At 38.9% G+C, this 22,848-nt stretch overlaps 1 protein-coding gene across 3 annotated transcripts in view; it reads left to right on the plus strand.

Moving 5' to 3' along the window:
- The window catches only part of Nyap2 (neuronal tyrosine-phosphorylated phosphoinositide-3-kinase adaptor 2), a 227,562-nt gene that overhangs the window by 91,139 nt on the left and 113,575 nt on the right, over positions 1-22,848 (plus strand). For all 3 annotated transcript variants that reach the window (XM_051190565.1, XM_051190567.1, XM_051190566.1), the window contains exon 4: positions 9,999-10,300. In XM_051190565.1, coding sequence (XP_051046522.1) covers positions 9,999-10,300 — 302 coding nt within the window. The remainder of the gene's footprint in view (positions 1-9,998; positions 10,301-22,848) is intronic.

The following is a 22,848-nucleotide window of genomic DNA, read 5'->3' on the forward strand; positions in this document are numbered from 1 at the left end:
AAGCCACAGATTATGGCTCTGAATGAACACGCGGGGCTAAGGGAAGATGTTATGGGTAATGGTGAGTGAATAATTTGGAAGAAAATATGAACACTTAATTTTACAGGAGACAAGTTTCCACATCAAAGTGGACTATATATAAAAATATATAAAAGGCAAATGTATCAGGCAGTTAATTATTTCTATGCTTAGTGATAAAATAAGAATGCTTTTGGACAATACTATATTGTTTGTCTGCCTATCAATCCTTCCCTTTCCTGGCAACAGTGGCCTTTTCCAGCACATTATCAGCCTTCCCTTAGTGACTACTGTGTGGAGAACATCATCTTGGTTCAGTTGGAATTTTCTGCAATATAGATGTTATGAAAATTCAACATGGTTGTTCCAACAAAATAAAATTTAGCAGTTGACATGCCTAAAGAGCTTTGGTTTGATTTGTCTTCCAGCATGGCTAGATTCAGGCTCTATGGAATGCTGCAACAAAGGATCCCACTACTTTATTTTCATATTCAAAAGAAAGGCCAGAACTTCCAACACAGTGATTAGGTTACACCATTATTTTCCCAAGAAGAAGCATCTGCCAATCCCTAGACTAATCTTGGTGACTAGAAGCTTTATCAGCCTGACCTGAGGGGAAAACACTAACCCTCTAAATAAATGGCATATGTTAACTCTAGAAGCCTCTCACTTGGTTATTTCTTAGGTAGACTTGTGTTGTTTGCTTTTCCTTCACTGGGCAAGGATTTACTAGTGTGATGGCTACTTGTAGTTGTGAACTTTATGAGATCTAAAATCACCTAGGTGGTCGCTTCTGGGCATGTCTTTGATATTGTCCAGATTCTGTCCACTGTGATGAGAAGACTCACTCACTATGGGTCTTGCCATTCCTTGTGGGGATTAATTTTCTTTTCTTCTTGATGACAGATACAATCTTTAGGCGCCTACTCCCTTAGCTCCTCTATGGAGTTGTGAGTCAGAATAGACCCTTTCTCCCTGGAGTTACTTTCCTTACAGTAGTGTATCATGACAACAGGGAAAGAGAATGAGACAGATAGATAGGAGCCGCAGTCATGAATGATTTCAGTTTATCACAAAGTTGTAGATGGGTGACTTGGAATAGCCAGTCTTGAATGTTCACAATGCATATATGAGATTTTATAATTATCAGTTGATAGGCACTGAGGCAGACATGATTAACCATGTCTGATTTTGTCTGACTTTGGTTTTGATTTGAGGCATTACCAGTCAATATATGATGTATTAGCCTCATGGCTCTTCCAGTGCCCAATTTTCTTATAACACAGACAAGTGTAGCTGTGGCTCATATCAGGAAGAGGCCTGGTTCTTGATCAGGTATATGTGTCCCCTGTTAAATTGGGCTAGGCAGTGTCTCAGAAGAGCAGGAATCAGCCATAATTCTCATGCATACACAGAAACAGCAAAAGGAAGAATGTGTCAAATGCAAACTCTTGGCGTTCTTTCCCTGAATGAAGTCAGAAGGTTGATAACTTAGCATTCATGATTCATTCACAGTGAAATACCTAATGTTAAGTAGGACAGCGATCCACTTCCTCACCTGGCAAACTTGTCTCTTACAGAGTTGTTGCTTTTTTTCTTTCAAGTTTGTCCATTTACTTTATGGTTGAAAGTGTACTAGTGCAGTTACCAGAAACACACATAGAAAAGACTGTCCCAGTGCCTCCGGTATTCACAAAGGTAGACATATGCTGGAATCAGAAACAGCTTCAGAAATGGATTTCTAAGTCTAGCTATACAGAATCACTGCTGAAAATCTTCTAAAGTAAGCAAAGACTTAGCTATACCTTATGTTTGTTTACTGGTTTTCTAGACAGACTTTTAAAAAAATGCATGCATGCATGTGAACAGAGACTAGGATTCCTTTTCTTTTCTTTTTATTTCTCCAGTTATTACTGAAGAATTTTTATTGCAAAATACTGGCATGTTTGCTTCAAAATTGTTATATACAAAGTCATGCCCTTGTCACTTTTAAAGATGACACCTGATCTCAGGAATTCACCGTTACCAAGAATTTGTCTCTATCTGAAAATCAGCCTTTCCCAAACATAAGAGTCATGATAAGCAGGCAAATGAGCATCTTGACGATCTGTGTATGAGATTTTCAAAGTTCATGTTTCTCAAGTTTTCTTTTCAGTCCTGATAAACAATGCTGTGAGAAAATGAAGCAATCATTTAGGATGTTCTGCAAGGAAGGGCTCTATTTACCTTGCAGTTAAAAATAAGAATTTGTTTTGATTTTCTTCTCATGAAGTTTTTTTTTTCTTTTCTTTTTTCTTTTCTTTTCCTTTTTTTTTTTTAAGTTTAAGTTCTGTAGTACCATATGCTGTATTTTTCACATGTGGATTCACTAGACAAGTGATGATCTTATTACTAAAATTCAGTAGGATGGGGATTAAAAGAAAGTACTTTAAAGCTAAGATTGTACACACATCAGATTTATGCCCCAAGTATTTATTTCACAGGTGCACTCAGGCAAAGCTGATGAGTTTTTGAAACAAATACTAGGATTTAATAAACTTTAAAAAGTAGCCATAAAAATTCAGGACCTAAAGATTTCCAGTTACTGAATGAGATATCTTAGGATATATACTGAACACACACATAATGTGTATGTAAATGGATACAAACACACAAAAACGTATCTGTGTAGTGTATCTGTATATCACTCAAATTTCCAGACCTGTCCATCAGCCAATAGCTTTTTCATTGTGTGTGTTAGTCACGTATGTTATTGTAAGAAAATACTTGACAACTTAAGGAAGTAGGGGTCTATTTTGGCTCATAATTTCATGTTACAGTGCATGGTGGGGAGGAAGTTTTGGCCATGAGAGCAGTAGCATGAGGCAGCTGGTCACATTGTGTCTCTGATTAGGGAGCAGATATTTGAATGCTACTTTTTCTTCATGTAAGAACTCCAACCAAAGGAATGGTGTTGCCCACATCTTAGGGTGGGACTTTCTACCTCAATCAACACAGCCAAGAAACACTCCCTCCCAGACATGCCCAGAGATCTGTTTCCACGGTGATTATAAATCCCTTCAACTTGACAATTAAGATTAATTATTACAGGGTAGAATTTTAGAAGTATGTGAGCCACTATTCACCATGTTTTATAGCAGTCACACTAAGGACAGACAACTTGACCCTGTTGCCTTACTTCCACTGTGCGAGAAGAAACAGACTTGCTTAAGTTCAGGATTATGAAACTTGATTTTTATTTTTATAACATAAGATGTGTCAGGCTTAGTCTATCTTCAGAGCTGGAGTCTTGTTGCAAATGACTTTTTTTTCCTTCAGCCCACATAGCTTTCACTCAGAGCCAAGTAGTCAGTCCTACAGCAGAACCGGTTCCCCACACTCTCAACATCATTTATACGTTCAGTCTGAAACAAGGGAGTGACCTATTTGCGCAAGCATTTCTTCTTTCTGAGCCTCACATTTGTTTTTAGGCTTTCTCTGTTGTTAGTTTGGTTTCTGTGCTTCGTAGACATTGGGGTTCAGCAGATCTCTCAGAAGGTTTCCAGGTTCTTGTGTCCCCAAGTGAGAAATTGCAGAGTCACACAGTTGCATCAGAAGTAGAAACAGGTTGCTAGGGAAATGTATGTTTCCAAGAAAGAGGAGGATCAGCACACAGCAAGTTTACTGTTTCAAATTGCACTGCCATTGTTGAAAGTGCCAGGACTTTTATGTCACAGTGTGCAGGATTTGGGGATCATTTGTCTAGTGTGTGCTTTTCTGCGCAAGCTCTGTTACTTGTGGTTCTATAAATGACTTCGTGTGTCATATATATCATTAGCATCTTAAATGTCCACCCTGGGATGTGTGCATTAGCATTATAATGAGGGCTGAAGCTCCTACTTTACTGGTGGAGCGCTGACTTCGCATAAGCAAAGCCCTATATTTAGTCCCCAATATAGAAAAATTTAAATTGACCACAGTCTTTATTTTTTTTTAATTTTGTACAACAAGCTATAGGTCACCTTCAGACACTCTGGAGGGAGTGTCTCTGTGCTTATCTCATTGCCCCGATTTAGTGGGGGGACGGGTGTTCCCAGCCTTCTTCTTCTCCAACTGTCTTTTTTTAATATGCTAATTTTGTAAAGTTTGGTATAAAACCTGGTCTGAATAAGATTCGGCTTCACTATGTCATATGTCATGTCAGGCTCCCCAAAGGTGCAGATACTGAGTTTTGCTGAGGCGCTTGCCTGAGAGAGATAAAAAAGGAGAAACTGGGGTGAGGAAGCTTGCTCAACTTTGGAGCTGTTCTGTTAAGTACAAAAGAAGAAAGGGAAGGAGAGACTAGTGAACAGGAAGTACCTGAGATGGTGCTGTAGCTATGGGAACCCAGAGACAAAGATTTCTGAATAATGGGGCAGAAGCAAGCTCTTACACCTCACATGTCAGCATGTTTTGAAGGTTATAGCTGGATGCTGGGAGTTAGCTGTTCATCTCCGATATTTTCTCTTGAAGCATAGCTGAGCTACACACCTGCAAAGTTGCCACATGCTCTTCCCAATTTGCAGCTGAAGTTACTTTGCTGGTTCCCACTTGACTCCTCCTAAGGGGAAATTGAGAAGGATGCAGTCAGTGCAATAAATCACCATCACAGTCACTGCAGCTAGTGTGGAGGCTTCAACTTATGTTCAGCAAACCTCTAGTGCGTAGTCATTAATTAACTGGACCCTTGTGAACACATTTTCTGGCCTTGGTGGTAACTAAATTAGTCTCATGAAAACGTAGAACTTCTTGTGACTGAAACCTCCATAAGCCAAGTTTGCTGCATATGACATCTCAAAGTCACAAGTGAGACAGGGGTATCAAGAGCTACTCCAAAGGGCTGGAGAGATAGCTTAGCTTTCAAAGGAAAAGATTCACAACCAAAGCTCCAAGAAACACCCAATGCTATCTGCTACCCACGTTTCAAATACATTTTACTCTGTTTGGTTGGAAAAGCAGTCCTCTCTGTTTTTGATGCTCAAGGACAGTGGTCTTGTCGACTGAGAGGATGTTTCCTGCTTTATTCATTTCCGTGGTATGTTTGCATGTGATCTCATCTGTGCCTACGTTTGTAGAGGCCATATGTCAATATCTCTTCTATCACTCTGCCCCCCCTCTCCTTCTCTCTTTTCCTCTTCCTCCCTCCCTCCACCTCCCTCCCTCTCCCTCTCTCCTTTCTTTCCTTCTTTCTTTCTTTCTTTCTTTCTTCCTTCATTCCTTTCTTTCTTCTTTCATGTTATTTTGAGACAGAGTCTCCCACTAATGCTTGAACTCTCACTGACTTGCTCACTGCTGTAAAGGTTGAGAAGTCCAAGATCAAAGGTATGCATATAGTGAAGGCTTTCAGGTTTCATTATAACTTGGTCTAAGGTATCACAGGATAAATGGACATATTAGGAACATAGGATATTAAACCGTAAAATGGGCCCTTTTATAATCAGCACAAATTCTTTCATGCAAATGGAGCCTTTTGGATAAAATGCCTACTAATGGGATCTACTTCCCAACACAGTTGAATTGAGAGTTGCATTTCCAACATATATGTGTTTTGGCAAACACAGCTAATTCTCAGCAAATTGGGAACACAAATTGCTTATTTCCTCAACTAATTTCACCCATCATTGTATGTTTTCTCATCAAGTAAGATCTCAGCCACATACTACTGTAGCTATTACATGAGGCATTTAATCCTTTACTTATAAGAGGGGCATACATACCCACACACTGCAATATCACTTGCCACATCTTCCTGTGACTGAATATATCCCTTATAATTAGAAGAACATAAATGAAAGCTTACACACTAAAAGTGAACTACAGTCTTAGGGGGTCACTGTGCTTTAATCATGGGCACTCTTTCTATTTCAGAAGAACATCATGACCCAATAGGGACTGATTGTACAATGAAGAAAGAAAGTGAGCTAGAGCCACAGATAATGAACCATTGCTACTTCCATGATGACGTAAATAGATCTGCCTGATAAGTCCACTGCATTTTGTCTTGCATTTATTTCTTCTGACTCTTTATAACAGTTATTCTCAGTGATGGATACTTCCCCTTAAGGGTTCTGTAGTAATAACATTAGAAATAAATAGATTTTCCCACTGACAGGGGTCTTAAAAACAGACTAGGATCTATCCCTAGTGCATGACCTGGCTCTTTGAGGCCCATTCCATATAGTGGGCTGCCTTGCTCAGTTTTGATGAGGCAGGGTAGACAGGGCAGGTGGCGATGCCTCAACTGAATGTGCAAGGCTTTGTTGACTCCCATGGTAGACCTTACCCTTTTTGAGGAGTGGATGGGGAGAGGGTTGGGGGAAGGTGGAAGAAGGGGGAGGAGGAGAAGTAGGAGGAACTTTGCTTGGGATGCAAAATTAATAAAAAAATAAAAGAACAAAATAGATAAAGTTCTAAAGGCATAAACTCAAAGATCATATTGACAGATATGTAACAGATGTGATTATACTGTTGCCTTTAGGATGGAATATCTTGCATTTGGCATGTAAAAATAAATACATACATACATACATACATACATACATACATACATAAATAAAAGTCCTCCAAAAACAAAACAGATATTCAGCAGATTCCAGAACTAGTTATATGCTTCATTCTATGATCTTCAGTGTGCTTTGGTCTCAACACCCTTCTAAATCTCTTACTATTAGCTGTGGCATTATCCTTATTACTTGTCCTTAACCTTGACTTGAACAAAGGCCTGTGCACATGTAACTCACTCTAAGTCACATGTTTTTATTATGTATGCACTGCCAGGTGGTACTAAACTTGCATCTTTATACCTGCTATTGTTTGAAGTACTCATTGTATTTCACTTGGAAGAAGTGTTACTGTGCATAACAGGATATTTATGAGCAAATCCAGCATTACACAAAATTGTTTTGTGCTGATAAACAGAAAATCCTGACACAAAGAAGCAGGGCTAATTATCTGGGAAAAGGTGCAGGCTCTATTTAGGTCAAAGGTAACAGATAAATTGCTGATACAATTATTTCTAGTAACTGTCTCATAAATGTCTGTGTGCATTAACACATGCATAGATCTCCCTAGGTGAGTGTGTTCCTGGCAAAGAGGCAGCTGTCTAAATAAATCTTTAAAGCAGCTTTTCTGCAGCGATACAACAGAAGTGAAAAAGAGAAGAAAATAATTTAAGGCAAAGTTATATGGAATAAAATATATTCTGTGGGGAGCATCAAAGACTTATCATCCCAGAGTGAAATCTTCACATATGCTCAAGACTCCTCTCCCCACCACTAAGCCCATTTTCCCAGAAATTCTTAATAGATTTTCCGAAAAACACTCTGTGTAAGCTTCTCATTTGTGTCTCGATTGATGGTCTTGAAGCAAACACAGAAATTAAAATGCATAGGGACATTAAATAGGATGCTTCCTGTCTCTGTAAGAAAATCCACTTAGCTGTCAGGTTGAGGCCACCTGCGTCTTGCATGTCCACTGCCCTGTTTTAACACTGCCATCCATGTTACTAACATGCATACTCAGTGTCTGTACATGAACACAAAATATTAAACAAGAAATGGTGGAAATAGAAATAAGAGTTGTGTTGAAGCTACAAATTATTTTTGTAAGTGCTCGAATCAAACTAGAAGGATCTTGTTGTGTCTTTTGGCATTCCCCACAATATACATGTAATCCTCTCAAGTCCCAAGTTCAGCAGTCCTCTAGTTGTGGATGGTGAGGCCTTGGCATAAAAAGATACTTTCATAGGGGTGGCACATCAGATATTTATATTATGAATCATAACAGAAGCAAAATTATAGTTATGCAGTGGAGAGTTACCACAATATGAGGAACTGTATTAAATAAAGGGTCACAGCATTAAGAAGGTTGACAACCACTGCCTTAGTTGATAATGGAAAACATCTCAATACGGGTTTCTATTAGAAGGCCTGGGTAGTCTATGGGACCTCTGACAGTAGAACCAGGATGTCTCCCTGGTGCACAAAAGGATTTGGTGCACATTTCCCATGGAGGGATACTCCCTTACCCTAGAGACAGAAGGGTATGCCTAGGCCCTACTCCAAATGACTTGACAGATTTTGATGATCCCTCCAGGAAGCCTCACCCACTCCCCAAGGAGGGGCTGGGGAGTGAATGGGATGGAAGGGGGAGTCAGGGGACAGGGGAGTAAGGGAGAGAGAGGGAACTGGGATTGATATATAAAATAGGAAAAAATAATAATAAATGAAAAAAAGAAAATGGAAAACATTTATTTCCCACAATTGTTCCTATTTGAATTTGATTTTCAAAATGTATTACTTTATTAATTGATTAATTTGTTTACTTATTTATTGCTGTTTGAAAGTGAGCCTAGGGCCTCATCTATGTAAAAGCCATACTCTTCTACAGAGATACATTCACCAGCCTGAGAATTATAAAGTTATGATGAATATCATAATGGTATGAAAGACTCAATAAACAAACTTCAAATCTTACTTTGAATTGCATCATTTATGGAAATTAAACTGAAATCTAGTTTAATATTTCCAAATAAATCTATATACTAGAAAGACTCAACAAGCTTACAAAATTCATATGCTCTAAATTTCTTTTCACAATTCACATATTTCAGGAAAATGCAAATATTTTACACATGATTTTTCTTTTAGCTTTTCCTTTCAGTGAACGAGCTTGATGGACAAAGGAAACTCTAAGAAAATCTTTTTTCCTAAAAGTTCACATACATATTCATGATGTTTTCTTCATGAAGAGTTGTCATTATGTACAGTACAGAAAGCAACCCCAAGCAGTGTTTCTCCTGTGGTTAACTGAACTTCAAACTACATCTTTCTCAATCTTCCTATTTTCCCCAGTGACACTGGAAAAATGTCAAATTTGGAAAGTGTTTTATATCCTCAGTACTTTAGAGGTAGAGTCATCTCAGGATCAGGTCTTTTAACACCTTGTTAAACTCTCCTACAATATGAGGTGGGGCTTGCTTCTTATTGGCTCCACATATTTATCATCAAGGGATGCGGACTGTTTCTAGAAAATAAAAAGACAGACAGTTCACTCACCAATTTGAAATGTATGTCATCTCCTCCTCTTCCATTGTCCTTGTTCCCCTCTGACTTCCTCCATATAATTGTCTTCCCGCCTCCCTTCTTAGCTTTTCCTTTCTCCCTCCTTCCCTCTCTTTCCTCCCACACCTGCTTCCTCTCTTCTCTCTCTCTCTCTCTCTCTCTCACTCTCTCTCTCTCTCTCTCTCTGAGTTTCATTCATAGTCTTTTCCCTTCTTCCACTCTGTCGTCCTCTAATACCCTGTCTTTCCTGTTCTCCTTTCCGGCTGCCCCTACTCCTCCTCCCTAACCTTTGCCTTTTTCATTCTCTCTTCCTACTGCTTATTAATAGAACCCTTGCTGCACTTGTTTATGCCACTTTTTCCTCAACATGTTAAGCAGGGAATCAGGGATATTTTGGAAGGCAGCTATGCTCACCATTATACCATCAACGCTGCTAGGGATAGTTTTGATGAATAGAATGGTGTCCAGTCACTCAATAGGTGCTAGTCTAAGGAATATAGTTATCTCATTTTTTTTGTCTACTTTTCAAGTCATGAGACAAGTTTCGCCACCAAGTTCTAAAAAAAAAAAAATTGAGTGAGTGGTTGAAAGTAAAGTCTGTTGTACAGGATTTTCTCCCTTAAGATAGTAAGTTTATCTGGAGGTAAATGTGCCCGTAGACACATGATAAATTTTGTGATTCTAATCAAGTTGTTTTGGTTTTATTTTCATATTTTGACTTAGAGTATAGACTGCTTTCATGATATTTAAGACTGGTCTGCATGTCAACCCCTTGCAAAATGGTATACTTCTTCACCAGTGAGGATTTTCACCTCTCAAGGACATGCTGGTGGTACCTCTGTCTTCAAGTATATCTTGGCTGCTTTTCTCCTCACAGGTGGTTTCTGCTTTCTCTTACAGCATAGGGGGAGAAGTAGGGAGAGGCCAGGACACCAGCTACGCGGGCAAGCACTTCCGCATGGGGTTCATGACGATGCCTGCTCCTCAGGACAGACTCCCGCATCCCTGTTCCAGTGGATTCACTGTGAGATCTCAGTCCCTGCACTCTGTTGGGGGTACCGAGGATGACAGCAGCTGTGGATCCCGGAGACAACCACCACCCAAGCCCAAGCGAGATCCCAGCACCAAGCTTAGCACCTCATCCGAGACAGTCAACAGCACTGCAGCCAGTAAAAGCGGGAGAACTTTGGAGAGGGCAGAAGGTAAGCTCACCGTGGCTACTTCCCAGGCATCTCTAAGGGCTGCAACTTCTGGGAACCTGTTTCCTCCTCTTGGTTCTCAGGAAAGAAACATGAAGGGTAGAAGGCATTACGGTGTACTGTCAAATAACACCCAATCATACTTAGTATGTTCAAACAGAAAAGCCAGATAGTCCAGGTATTGCAGTTCAGTAGCAGAGGGTTTGCAATAGCATGTGTGGTGCCCCAAGTACAAAAACAGAACAAAAACGGGCAAGGCAGTGTGTGAGCATTACAGCCCTTTTAAGGCTTTGAATCATCCGAAATTATTTTTGCCTAGAAGTATTTCTACTGTTTATACTTTCTTACTATGTAATTTGCTATTTACATAGTTAAAAGACATATTGGATGATCATTGGAACATTTCATAGGGGAGATTTTAATGTAGGAAATGTGTGATCTTTTAGAAATATCCATTTTTACATCATTGTGTGTCTGTATCAGCTAAGTATTTCAGTTTCTGCTTCATAAGTCTTATTTCTTCCTTTGTAATTTTTCTTTTTTAATTTCCTCTCAGCTATGAGATACACAAATCAAACACTACTGAGGGTATATGGATAGAAATCTGGTCACATTAGCCTAATATCTCACAAATCCTTTAACTTCTGGAGTAAGGAAGCCCACAGCTTACTTGAGCTTTTCCAAGAAACCCCTTGGTTGAAGCAGAGTTGTACTAGAGCGTTCATAGCTGTCCCAGTTTAGCCTGCTATATCAAATTGTCTTTGGCTGGCTTGTTTATGAAGGGTGGAAAGTCATCTCTCCACCTCTGCTGCAAAGCAGGAACCAATATGTTCTCAGAACAGAGCTCCCTTCAAGGGTTTGGAGTCTTCTCTTCTGATAGTCTTGCCTTGTATGGGATGGGACTGATGGTAAGAATGTTAAATATTCTTGTCAGCAAAAGTTCTGACTTTGGGTCCTTCTTACCTCCCAAAGACATCACCTCCCAAAAACCATCACATGGAGCTTAAATTTTCAGGACTTTAATTTTGAAGAACACAGCATTGTGTCCCTTGCTCCAAGTCATTGTTTATGTGTGTCAGCTATGAGGCATGCTTCAATGTCTGCAATCCTGCCAGTGGCAGGCAACAGATTTCTGCCTAGCCACATAGTCTTTCCCTGAACCCAACACTACCGCTTCTCAGTCCTGTTTATAATGAAAGCAAGCCATGCCATCGTTTTCTCACCTGATAATTCTTTGCCACCTGAAATTTCCAGTGTTTCCTGACTCTTTGCCCAGAAATTCACATGCAGAATGAGAGATAAGATGCCCGTGGCTGACATGCCACCTCTCCCTTCACTCTTCTTACATCTTCTTAATCCTTGCTCTGAAGATATTATCTCAGAATTGTTAAACAATGTAGATAAATACCTGGAAATGGAACGAATCTTTCACATTCAAAAAGACAGTTTTCCTCTTTAATATCTTTTGTCCACACACTAGACATCTGAGTGTGTGTGTGTGTGTGTGTGTGTGTGTGCGTGTGTATACATAAGCAAAAACATACCATGCTTTTGAGAGCTAGGAACAATGAGACAGGGTGCTCACTGCCTTCCCAGTCCTGTATTTACACTGCTTTTCTGTGATTCATTTCCATGGCATTCAATTTCATTTTTTAAATTATTATTGTTTTTTACACTTTTACAGACAGAAATCTTCAAGACATGAGGATTTGTTTATCTATCTTGTTGGTAATTTTTAATGCAGCTTTCTGTGTGTGTGTGTGTGTGTGTGTGTGTGTGTGTGCGCGCGCGCGCGTGCGTGCGCGTGCGCACGTGCATGTGCACGTGCATGCAAGCGTGTCTGTTTACATTCTGAGAAGACATTATTTCTCCATACCTTCTTAGTATCTATTAGAATTTGGATCCCTTTTATCATGATTTACAGTTACAAGTGTGTCCTGAACCTTATATACAACACATTTATGCATTTAGACACAACAGATGTTTAGTTTCTTTATTTTTTAATTTATTATTTTACATGTCGATCCCAGTTCCCACTCCCTCTGTCACTTTTACCCTCTCTGCCCCCTCACATGCACCCTGACCACCCTCCCCTCCCATCCCCCACCCCAATTCCACATGTAGGGCAATGCCATCCAGGTGTGGTCATGTTGATCTGTCAGGTCATTTGAAGTAGGGACTAGGACTTCTCTCCTTTCTCTAGTTTCTTTATTAATGAGAGCTGGGCAATGGAAACTTTGTAAGCTTTAAACATTGTTATTTGTTGCAAAGATTGTAAGATCTGTGCCACAAGGCCATGCCATGCAGCCAACTACTAGAAAGAGTGTATGGCACATGCCTCAGAAGAGCCCTGCTAAGAGGAGGAGAAAGTATTGTATAGAGCATGAAACTAGTGGAACAGTATGATCACCTGCTCTTAGAAGCAACACATGAATGTCTGTCAATCACCTTAAAAGGAAAAAAATCTTCATCTACTTGTATTGTATTGAAGCCATTATTCTATTTCAGGCACTATCACTGACTATGCATGAAGGGTTCCTTCGGAATAATTATTAAACAGACATTAGCCTTTTAATAATTGTTTTTGATTTTATGAAGGAGGACATGAGAAAGTGATTCAGTTTCTGTGGTGAGGGCTTAAGTTAGATAGACGTAAAAATTATTTGATGGACTCTGCAACTTATGCACCACCAGGCCCAAACTCAACATTTCTCTTCAGAAAGGAACTCTCAGAATGCACTAGAAAGCCCTTAGCTGTGTGTGAATAAGGGTCTTACATAGGCTGGATGGTGATTTGAATCCAGTAATAGGCAGGACAGCATTTGCTATGTAAATTTACCTTTCTCTTTAGAGTTCATTGGAAAGAGACAATTGCAGAGCCATATGTACAAAACTGTCTTCTAATGAGTCATTAGAATAATACAAACAGGGTTAAATCAGGGCTCAGTTCAGAGATGGGAGGAACTCCTTTGAATCAAAGAGCATGTGCACATATGTCTGTACTCAAATCTAAAATTATTTAAATATAAAGATTGGTCTTTTATGAATCCTCAGTTCTTTATAATAAGAAGCTCACTGGAGTTTATTGTAGAGCTCGTGTTTTCTTTACGACTCCTTGCTGTCAACATTACAAAAGAAGAAAATGTGACTTTTATACATCTTAGCCTGTCTTTTTCTTTTTCACCTGAAATGTCAGCAAAATCACAATATTGATTCAGGGGCATTAGAATGATTTCCATGGTAACCAGCTGCTATTTAAAGAGAGGATTATGACTTCCCTGTGGATAGAAGAAAAAGGAAGTGGACTTTAGCAAAAATAGCTTTTCAGAATTAAGAAAAGGAAAGAAATTTGAACACGCGCACATCACACCAAGGGGAAGAGTAAGATTTGGTTTTTAAAAGTTGTCCTATCACATTCAAATATACATTGGCCATTTGAACAGATTCTTCTACCGTAGTCATGACTCTAAAATTTTATCATTAGACACTATAACTGGCAATCATGAAACTACAAATGTTTAGATGGTTGAGGGTTTTGTTTTGGTCTCTCTGTGGGGGTTATTTTTGTCAGGAACCAAAAAGCTAAGAGTTCCCTAGAAAGAACCACAGGCCATAAGAGTTGCTTCTTGGGAGTTACTCAACCAACGAAGTAGTTATGCAGCTTTACCTCAGTCATCGTCCTTTCATAGAACCCATTCCTCCTTAAATACAAGGAGAGAAACACTGCCTGGCCTTGGTCAAGAGATTGCTCACAGAGTCTAGAGAAAAGTAACAAAATAAAACTTAAAAAAAAAAAACCATTGAGATAACATCTACTGTACAAAAATCTAAATGGCACTCACAGCTTTATGATGACTTGACCTGTCAGTGCTAATGGCGTACTAGATAAAATAAATTGCTAAAAATATATAAGTTGAATAAAATACTAAATGTCATTAGTAGGCCTCAAATCACAGGTGTTCAAAACAAATACGGAAGGGAAGAGAAGATATATTCAAGCGCTCTCCAACATGGAACATATAAGGCTAATATAAAATCATGAAAGATAAAAAGTTCTGTCAAGAATGTAGAGAAAGGGAACATTTTGTACACAGCTAGTAGTGATGTTAAGCAGTGCAGGTGTTATGGAAAATAAAATGTGAGTTCCTCAAAAACTTGAAAAGCTACTGCAGTGGGATCTGGCATTTTCACCATAGGATATACATGCAAAAATCACTTTATGAACTCCTTTATTGTATAATTATTCATAATAGTCAAGATAGGGATCACCATAAGTTTGACAGCTGATAATGGGTAAGGAAAATAGTGTCTATACACACAGAAGAATCTTCTTTTTTTCATTAAATAACTTTTTTTTCTGCAAAGTGGAGGGGCAATCTGGACGATGATATCTTAAATGGAGCACAACAAGTACAGAAAGACAACTGTCATACGGTCTCATTTACATGTGGCGTGCATCATCATAACTGACCTCATTAAAGCAGATTATAATGAATGTTACCAGGGGATGCAGTTGGGAGAGTATTACCAAAAGATACTAGTTTAAGTTTCAAGAGATTCACTGTGCACTAATGGTGACTAAGTCAATGATGGTATATTCTTACACACAACAGAGAGTAGATCATACTAGTTTTTTTCTATATTAAAGATTTATTTGGTTTTATTTTATGTGAGTATATCAGTTTTTTCTTTGCATGTATGTATGCCACCTGGTACATTGCTGTAGGGGCCAGAAGAGAGCTCTTGATTTCCTAGAAATGGATATGAAGATGACTGTGAGCAACCTTGTGGATTCTAGGAACTGAATCTGGATTCTCAGTAAGAGGAGCATGTTCTCTTCACCAATGAGCTATATCTCCAAACTAGAGTTAATGTTTTCACCATGAAAACCTAACTATGTTAAGTCATTCATAGTAATCATTTCAGTTAATCTATTCTACAACATATGCTTATTAAAAACCTACAGAGTAAGCATGACAAGTATAAATACTTTCATTCATTCGATCTTTGTTTATGTGTATAAGATATTTTGCCTGCAGGCATGTGTGCATAGTCTGTGCATGCCCAGTGCCATAGAGGTCAGAAGATGACATTGGATTACCAGGCTTGAGAGTTACAGGTACTGATAAGTTGCCATATAGGTGCTGGGAAGAAACCTGAGTTTTTCCTGCCGGCCAAGAACACCGCGGCGGCAGCCCCAAATAACACACAGACATGCTGCATTAGATATAATTCTGTTGGCCAGTTACTTGTTTCTTATCGGCTAGCTCTGTCTTAATTATTAACACATTTCTATTGATCTAAGTACTTCAACGTGGTCTTATCTTACCAGAGAGAGGTGGCTGGCGGTTCTGCTCTCTCCAATCTCTCCATGTTGACTCCTCCTTACGACTTCCTTTTACTCCTTGTCTCCTAGTCCCTCCTATCTTCCTTTCCTATTGGGCAACAGTGCTTTATTCATTAACCAATAAGAGAAACATATTTGGTTGTGAGCCTAGCCTTTAATGGCTGAGCCATCTCTCCACATCCAGATCCATTCAACAAAGACATCTGTTCAACTATATTCATAGCAGCACTATTTGTAATAGCAACAACCTGGAAGCAACCTAGATACCCCTCAATTGAAGAAGTGGCACATCTACACAATGGAATACTACTCTGCAGAAAAAAATAATGATATCTTGAATTTCGCAGGCAAGTGGATGGCACTTGAAGAAACCATCCTGAATGAGGTAACCCAGTCACAAAAGGAGGAACATAGTATGTACTCACTCTTATATGGATTTTAGACATAGAGCAAAGGATCATCAGCCTATAATTCACACCGCCAGAGAAACTAGGATATAAGGTGTATTCTAAGAGATTCATAAAAAGTTCCTCACAGAAGGGGGAATGGACAAGGCCCCCAGAGCACAGGGAAAATGGGAGGGGGCAGTGAATGGAGAGAGAAGTAGCAGAAAGAGAAGGGGAGAAGAGGAAAACATGTGCCACTAGGAAGGTTGAGTCAGGGTAGGAATAGAAGACAGGAGAGAGAGAGAGAGAGAGAGAGAGACAGAGACAGACAGAGACAGACAGAGAGAGAGAGAGAACATAAAAGAGGGAGCCAATATTGGTTTGAAGAGAAAATTGAACCCAAAGAAAATCTAGAGACCTACAAGATTGCCGCCAACTAACAATTTGAACATCCGTGGAAAGGCTACCATAAATGCCCTTCCCGGATAGTGAGATCAACAACTTACTTATACATGGAGCCCTCATCTAATACCTGTTGGAAACAAAAGCAAGCACCCTACCTAAACACTGAGTTGAACTACAACCCAGATGCAGATGGAGAGGACAAAATCAGGTTGCAGAAACACTTAGAGACAGCTTACCTGAACAAGGAGGAGCTAACGGGCCTCCAGACTGATAGCTGGGAATCCAACATGGGGACTTACTCAAACCCCCCTAAATATGGGTCTCAGCCAGAAGGACTGAGCAGTCTAAGGGACCTTAGACAGTGGAACCAGGATGTATCCCTGGTGCACAAAAGAACCTTGAGAACATATCCCCCTTTGAGGGATAACTACCTTAACCTAAAGACAGGAGAGAAGCCCTAGTCCCTACTTCAAATGACCTGTCAGATCTACATGACCCCACCTGGATGGCATTGCCCTACATGTGGAATTGGGGTGGGGGGATGGGAGGGTGGACAGAGCGCATGTGAGAGGGCAGAGAGGGTAAAGTGAGGGAGGGAGGGAAGGAGAGGGAACTGGGATCGATATGTAAAATAATAAATTAAATTAAATTAAATAGAGAAAGATATTTACAGAACAATATCTCTAGTCATCTCCTCTTTTCTGTCTAAAATAAAAAGAAAGGTTTTAACCTTAGCATAGCAAAATACATCACACAACAGTTATCAAATAAGAATCACAGTTAACAATATTTAGTCCATAAACATTTAGTAAGATTTAAAGAAAATATTTTATCATTTATCGTATTTTTGTGAGTCTAATGTCCTATATGTAACTTTTTTTTAAATCCTGACTAAAGGAAACTATAATCATTACTGTCTTCAACTCCCTCAAAGACCACAGAAGGACAATATATAAACCCTAGAAATGACAGAGGCATCTCAAACCTGATCAGTCACCTGAAGTTCTTCTGTAATGTTCTATCGTCAGCCTATAGGCCATAGTGTGTCTGTCAGACTCCTCAGCAAAGCAGGAAACTAAACTGTCTACCTGTATTGGCAGTGTGTCAGTCATTTTTCTCTGTGTCCTGCAGATTGTCTGGAAGACTCTTCCATGAAGCAGGATTGTAGGTGCCTCATAGCCCTGTTTCCCTTCTTCTTTCAGTAGAAGTTAAGTTACCAGCAGTGACTAGTTAATACCAAGTCTTCTTAGGCTTTCCCAGCTAGGCTTTGAGAGAAAATAAGATAGTGAGCTTCAGAAAACATGGGTGCTTAAGCCTTCACAGTATCGACTGATCCCTGTCTCGATTTATAGTTTTTATGTGTTTATCCACACTCATCATTTCCTCCTACCCTAACAGTTTAAAAAACCTTAATTGTTCTGAGAATTTCATAGCCATACAAAATGCATTTTGATTATACAGACTCCCATTTCTCTCCTCCAACTTCTCCCAGCCTCCCTCTGAACACATCCCCTCCCAAATCATTATCTTCACATCTATCTGTCTATCTATCTATCTATCTATCTATCATCTATATCTATATTATCTCTCTACCTATCATTTATTATTAGGGAGTGAGTTAACCAAAACTAACAATGTGTGGGAAAGCCTATAGAACTCCCAAGAATGTTTTCTCCTACAAAGGATACAGCTGTGGCCTTTTGATGGACTTATTGGGATCACTTCCACTGACCTACTTAGTGTCTTTGTACACAGAATAAGAGGTACCTGTCCTTCACAGCATGATTATAAGACGTACAGTAAGCCTCACTTAGCCTATAGTAATTAAATGTAAAGAAACCTTTAGAGAGTTCTCCATTCTGTTATCATGGGATAGTTCTTGCTCATTTTATGGACATGGAAAGTGTGAGGTTATTGTGGAAGGCCTCCGTTCGTGGATTTCCCTTTCCAGGTTGGCAGAATCACATGCTACTTGGCTTCCTAGAGAAAAGGCCATCTGTCAACCATACACTGTTCAGATGGAGATGGGGCTGTACAACTACTGTGTGATTGCTCTCTAAATGAACCCTGAAGCTCATGAATGAAATGGTTTGCAAGTCAAATCCTCGTGCATTGCATGTTTCTCTCTGTTCACACCATGGCTAGGGATCTAAAACAAAACACTAGCTGCCTTAGCATTGGTCTGATCCAATATCTTATACTGAGACTAACACTGACCTAACTTTTCCATGCCCAGACTCACAAAAGGGATCATGATCTGTGTTCATGACACAAATAGATTGCTCCTCGATGAGTCGACATGCCAAAAGTTATGAAGATCTATTGTGACTGGGGATGGATTTTTGAAGCTTTTCTCTGGCTAGTACTAAATCACCCCAAATAATTGTGGCACATTGTTATTATTTCACAGTGTATATTGGTTAGATACATCCCCATATTCCTCAAGGTTGTCATTAAGGATACCAACAAGATTTGGGATCTCATCTGAGGCTTAGGATCTCTGTCAAAACTTATGCCAAATTACAAATTATATTCATACAATTTTGGAACATTGTATCAATAGACACATAAAAGAGAACAGACAAGTTCCAGAAAGCTGATTTTTCTCTTTCAGAGACATCAGGTTTTTTTTTAAGTGTAAGTATTATGGTTTATGCATATGTAATGTGGTGCATTTGAGTGTGTGTGCATGTCTGTCTGCATAAATATAGCTGTGTACATGCCCATGCACACATATCAAGGCCCAGAGATAACTTCAAGTTTCAGTATTTGGCTTTCTCCTTGTTTGAGGAAGAAACCTTCCTGTTTATGAGGCTGTCTGACCTCGGTCCTTCTGAGATTTCTATGTATGCCTACTATCCTCAAAAAGGAATACATAGATTACAAAAGCATCTGTCACTGAATTGGGCTGTATAGACTATGGGGATCTAAACTTAGGCCACCAGCACATTTCTTATTGATTATCCCCACCCAACAAAGGCCTTTTAAAGAATAGTACAGGCTTCCCTAGATTTACCTGTGTTGGTTAAGAGACAACTTGTTAAGAACCTTTACTACAACTGGACAATCCCCTGGTCATTTTACATATCCTGTAGCTTAATCATACACATGAAGTGCCACCACAGTCACTGCCAAGCTTCTTCTTAGAGAGGAAATTATACAAGGTGCATGCCCCTGTGAGTGGGACTCTTGGGAGATAGTAAAGAATCTTGAGAGCTCGGTGATAAAGAGGGTAATAGACATGCATTGCTTTCCTATGTACGATCCAATTATTAGATACTAAAATGAATGTTGGAAAATAAATTTGAATAAAACAAATATATCACAATTCTATAGAATTCCCAGACATGTTAAAGGGATACTGAACAAATCCCTCCCTTTTATCCATATAATAAAAATCATCCATGTGGCAAAACAGCTTGATTATTTTATTTCATGGAAGTTGAAAACATCACATTTACTATGGCTTCAGATTAATGTAGAAAACATTTCTGTGTTCAGAAATTCCCAGGCTAAGAATTACAACTCATAGTATAATGTGGATGAACATGGCCTAATTATTACGATTGTTTCCATAGACATCTGTCTGTGAGAGTTCCCACTGCTAACTTCCCTAATTTGTCAAATCTCCTGACTACATATGCTAACCTGGCCAAATAATCACTTTCCTCTTGAAACACCTGATGGCTATGGATCAAGTAAAGCTAACTCACTATCAATTCTGATGCAGGGATAGTACTCCATTCTGCTTTGGTTCATGGGTTTCTCCAGACCCCTCAATTTTGGAATGTTTTTTTGTATGCAATGCTCTGTGACTTCTGATCAATGTGTGCCTGTGAATAACATTTTGATGATATGTGTGAGAGTGTGTGATCCCTAGTTATATAACTTTTCAATTGCAATGACTGCACCATTTCATTCATTTTTGACAATTCAAAAATGTGTAGAATGGGTTTTGTTTATGCTCACCTCCATAACCTTATCCCTCTCTTATCAGTTCTTGATAATGGATAATGAAGATCAGAACCTTGCAGCCTGAAATGAATAGAAAAGTCTCTGTCTTTCCTCACAGTCTATGAATTGGTCTAGCCTAAGACTTGGGTAGGGTTGTACATCTCCTTTACATTTACACAAAGCAAGTGAATTGCTAATTAATATCACGTTCATAAGAAAAATGGAGGAATGACAGTTAACAGTTTCTGTCTTTTATTGAGATCCTCCTTTTTTAGCCTCCATCTCTGCAAAACTACCACTTTTTCTCTATTACTTCAGATTTCTGTGTGGTGCCTGAGTCTCAAAAAGAACTGAAACCACCATTCCTAGAAGTCAGGTTTGGGAGCCTTCGAGTACTTTCACAGGCATGTTTCCTGAGTTAACCCAGCTTCATTCCCACATTTCCTTCCTGAAACCATTTGCACTGAAATACCACAATCACCGTTTGATTGCTTAAACAATTTGCTATTTCACTGAATATTGAACTTTTGCTTTTAGACAATCTTGTGTCTACAGTCTGCAGTGATGGAATGGAATCTTTCTGATGGTTCAAAGTACATTTCTTCTCCAACTCATTAGGACTCTGATAACTCATTAACCAGGAGGTCTCCTCTAACTGTGATGCCACATTTCTTCTAGCTTGCTTGCTCAGATGGAGGCGGAAAGAATTTCTGTGCATGATCACTCCACTGCCCAAGCTCTCATCTGTTAAGTAACTGCATCCAATTTCCTGCTCCACAATTTTGCCATCATTGTGTCTTCTCAGTGGTACCCTACCCTCCAATATACCTGTTCTTACTGTCTGACAGATTAATGATCTTGGTTTTTTTCATTAATAATCATTGTGTGTGTGGGGGTGTGGGGGTGTGTTGCAGACAGTATCTTTTGTCCACTTAACAGCTTAAATGATGTATCTGAACTCTGACTCCTCTCTTCTTCATTGTAATCATGTTGAATACATAAGTTATGAATTATACTTGTCCTCCAGACACTTGACTGAATATTTATATGCATCCTTTAAGAGATACCATCAAGAATTCCTACTGCTCATACCAACACGTCTTCCATTTTGATTTTGATGCTCAAGTAAATCTTTATAGATTGTTCTTTGTGTCAACCTTCATGTCTATCTAGACTGGTCTATCTCTGACTGCCACTATCTATCTTCACAGCGACATTTGTAGGGAGCCTGGCTTCCCACAGCTTCACCCTCCCAAGTCAACCATCCTTACTTCTTCCAAGCCTTCCTCACTTGAAATGCAATTCTCATGATGTTATCCCATCATGTCACTGTGCTTTTCACCCAGAGGTGAGTTCAATGGCATGGACCTTTATTACCATGTGTACCCACAAATCATCATCACGATGATCACAGAAGATGCAAGCCATGGACTTCTATAAATAAGTCAATCCTACCTCTATCTTACTTAGAAGTAAGATTTCCACTTAGAGAGGTCTTTTTCTAACTTACTCCATATGGGAAATTTTAAATCCTACAAAGTTCAAGACCAACTGCTTTCTCTGTGGTGATTAATATGGGTGTGCTTTTCTGTGATTAAACTACACTTTGTGTATTTTTCCTTTATATCTTATCTGATATTTCATTTATTTAAACTATTTGATTACCTTTTGTAGTCTATTGAGTGTAAACATTCTATAAAGCCAGGGTTCTTATTTCTTTCTCTTCACATTTTTTATGCCTACCAAACAGTATGGCTGCTCTGGGATTTCCAGATGGTGTTAGTTTTTGATTCGGTTCAGTTTCACAAATAAGTCTCCCAGGATATTAACTGCTCTGAAGAATGAATGCCTTTTCTCAGACATCTTTACTAAAGAAACAAGTTCAGGCATTTAAAGAACATAGAGGACACGCATAGTGAGGAAAGGCAGGGTGGGTCATGATCCTCAGGCAGCTGGTTTGCTATGCCTCTACCAATTTCTCAGCCACAGCTTTGTTTATGACATAGTAATCATTCAGGAAGATTTAAAAGATGAGATTGATTTGCTTGTTCTTAATTTTATATAAATCTTGTATTTCTTTTGGTGTTTTGAAATTGTGAATCTTGATTAAACACAAATTCAGTGTGGGTAGCAGCAAATTATTCAGTTAACAAGCTATAATATGTTATTTCACCATTTACTTTTTAATTTACCTGAAAGATATAAATCAAAGAATTTTTGACTTGTACCTTTATAATCTCAAAAAAGAAGAGTATGCTTTTCAATTAACATGCACGACAGAAGTGCTATTTTTCTCTTAAATGTCAATTAGATTCTAATTTTAATTTTTATAATTTATATTTCAGGGTTTTATTAAGCCATTTTGGCTCCATTATAGTATTATATTTACTTTTTTATTTTGATATTTTTCTTTTATTGGAAATGGATTTTTCTTACATAATATATCATGGTTCTGGTTT

Source organism: Phodopus roborovskii, unplaced genomic scaffold (assembly GCF_943737965.1).
Source record: "Phodopus roborovskii unplaced genomic scaffold, PHOROB, whole genome shotgun sequence".
In the NCBI taxonomy this organism is placed as follows: Eukaryota; Metazoa; Chordata; class Mammalia; order Rodentia; family Cricetidae; genus Phodopus; species Phodopus roborovskii.